Source organism: Danio rerio, chromosome 1 (genome assembly GCF_052040795.2).
Source record: "Danio rerio strain M-AB ecotype USA chromosome 1, GRCz13ab, whole genome shotgun sequence".
NCBI lineage: Eukaryota > Metazoa > Chordata > Actinopteri > Cypriniformes > Danionidae > Danio > Danio rerio.
The window spans coordinates 2,977,501-2,980,000 of NC_141021.1; the positions used below are offsets into that span (position 1 = coordinate 2,977,501).

Sequence of the window (2,500 nt, forward strand, 5' to 3'; positions counted from 1 at the left end):
TATTGACCATAAAATGTTTTTTAGAAAATCAAAAACTGCTTTTATTCTAGCCGAAAATAAAACAAATAAGACTTTTTCAAGAAGAAAAAATATTATCAGACATACTGTGAAAATTTCCTTGCTCTGCTAAACATCATTTGGGAAATATTTAAAAAAGAAGAAAAAATGAAAGGGGCTTATAAATCTGACTTCAACTGTATATAGTGACACCTACATTTTTCTTATGAGCTGCAGTGACACCTGCTGGAGGACAACACAGCTGCAGCTCTCACTGAAAACACTGGAGGAACTGCTGTATTACTGTTTAAACAGACTAACAAAGTTGTCTGTGAATATGGCGATTGTGTTTTAGTCATGAGGAGTGATTGTGTGTAATGAGGTTAATTGTGTTTGTTGTGTTCAGGGAAGGCAGATCAAACGCACACATTAAAGGAGATTACCAGCGCGTGGGTGATGTCATGCTCAAGAACATCCAGGGCCTGAAGGTCAGCAGGTCCAACATAATATCATGCATTTAAACTAATTAATGCACAGACAAATATGATTAATGCTAATTGTTTTAAAGCATTTTTATGTGTTTTTTTTTATACAATATTTTATTTTGCTTCTCTTTTTTGATGTTTCGTTGTTGATGTTTTAGGTGGGAGGGTGTTTGTCTATATCTCTTTCTCTCTACATCTAAAAGTGCCTTATAAGTACTGTAAACATTCAGTCATTCATTTTCCTTCGGCTCAGTACCTTATTTATCAGGGGTCACCACAGCGGAATGAACCGCCAACTTATCCAGCATGTGTCTTACACAATGCATGCCCTTCCAGCTGCAACCCAGTACTGGGAAACACCCATACACACATTCAATCTCACACACACACACACACACACACACACACACTACGGCCAATTTAGTTATATATAACCTATAGCGCATGGAAACCCACACCAACACGGGGAGAAAATGCAAACTCCACACAGAAATGCAAACTGGCCCAGCCGGTACTCGAACCAGTGAACCGTGTGTGTGTGTTTGTGCGTATGTGTATGTATGTGTGTATATGCATATATATATATATATGTATATATATGTGTGTGTGTGTGTGTTATTGCGTGTATCTGTGTGTATATGTCTATGTGTGTGTGTCTATTTATGTGTGTGTGTTTAAATATGTGTGTGTGTGTGTCTCCTCAGCTGCTGTCAAGTCATCTGCAGAAGCACTCTGAGTCTCTGCTGGAGCTGGAGCAGTCGTGCCGCTCGTCTCGCCGGCTGGAGGTGTTGTGTCGAGACTTCGAGTTGCAGAAGGTGTGTTACCTGCCGCTCAACATCTTCTTCCTGCGGCCGCTGCACCGCCTGCTGCACTACAAGCAGATCCTTGAGCGCCTCTGCAAACACTACCCTCCGACACACGACGACTTCAGAGACTCACGAGGTGTGCATACACACACACACACACACTCACATATATATATATATATATAAACGCACAGAGACATATACATACACAAACACAAGCAGACACACACACATAAAAACATACACAAATATATACACACAGACATATGCACACACACACACACACACACACACACACACACACACACACACACACACACATATATACACAGATAAACACAAAAACACACACACACAGACACACACACACACACACATATATATATATATATATATATAAACGCACAGAGACATATACGCACACATACACACATATGCACACACGCATGTTGTATGTGTGTGTACATGTATATGTGTGTGTGTGTGTGTGTGTGTGTGTGTGTGTGTCGATGATATGGTTGATATATGTGTGTGATATGGCTGATGTGTGCATGTTGTCTGTGTTTACGTGTGTATATGTGTGATATGATGTGTGTTTGGGTGAGTGTTGTGAGATATGTGATGTATGTGTGTTTGATGTGTAATATGTGTGCATTGTGTGTGTGTGTATGATGTGTGAGTTGTGTGTGTGTATGTGTGTGTGTGTGTTTGTTTGATATATGTGTGCATGTTGTATGTGTGTGTAACTATTATATATATATATATATATGTGTGTGTGTGTGTGTGTGTGTGTGTGTGTGTGTGTTTGTGTGTGTGTGTGTGTATGTGATATATGTGCATGTTGTGTGTGTGTGGTGTGTGATATATATACGTGTGCGTGCATGTGTGTGTGTGTGAATGTGATATGTGTGTGATATGGATGGTGTGTGTGTGTGTTTATGTGATATGTGTGCATGTAGTGTTTGTGTATGACGTGTGATATATATGTGTGTGTGTGTATTTGTGTGTGATATGTATGTATGTGTATGTGTGTGCGTGTTGTTTGTGTGTATGTGATTGGTGTGTGTATATGTGTGTGACAAGTGTGGCATATATGTGAGTGTGTGTGTGTGTGTGTGTGTGTGTGTGTGTTTATGGTTGATTTATGCATGTCTGTGTGTGCATGTGATATGTGTGTGATATGGTTGATGTATGTGTATGTGTTATGCGTGC

At 39.8% G+C, this 2,500-nt stretch overlaps 1 protein-coding gene across 9 annotated transcripts in view; it reads left to right on the forward strand.

Annotated features, from left to right (window-relative positions):
• farp1 (FERM, RhoGEF (ARHGEF) and pleckstrin domain protein 1 (chondrocyte-derived)) overlaps nucleotides 1-2,500 on the forward strand; it is a 145,136-nt gene that overhangs the window by 127,581 nt on the left and 15,055 nt on the right. For all 9 annotated transcript variants that reach the window (XR_015476065.1, XM_087236603.1, XM_087236605.1 and 6 more), the window contains exons 17-18: nucleotides 404-485; nucleotides 1,187-1,424. Coding sequence is in view for 8 of the 9 variants with exons in the window: in XM_087236603.1 (XP_087092729.1) it covers nucleotides 404-485; nucleotides 1,187-1,424 (320 nt within the window). In the remaining variant the exon portion in view is untranslated. The remainder of the gene's footprint in view (nucleotides 1-403; nucleotides 486-1,186; nucleotides 1,425-2,500) is intronic.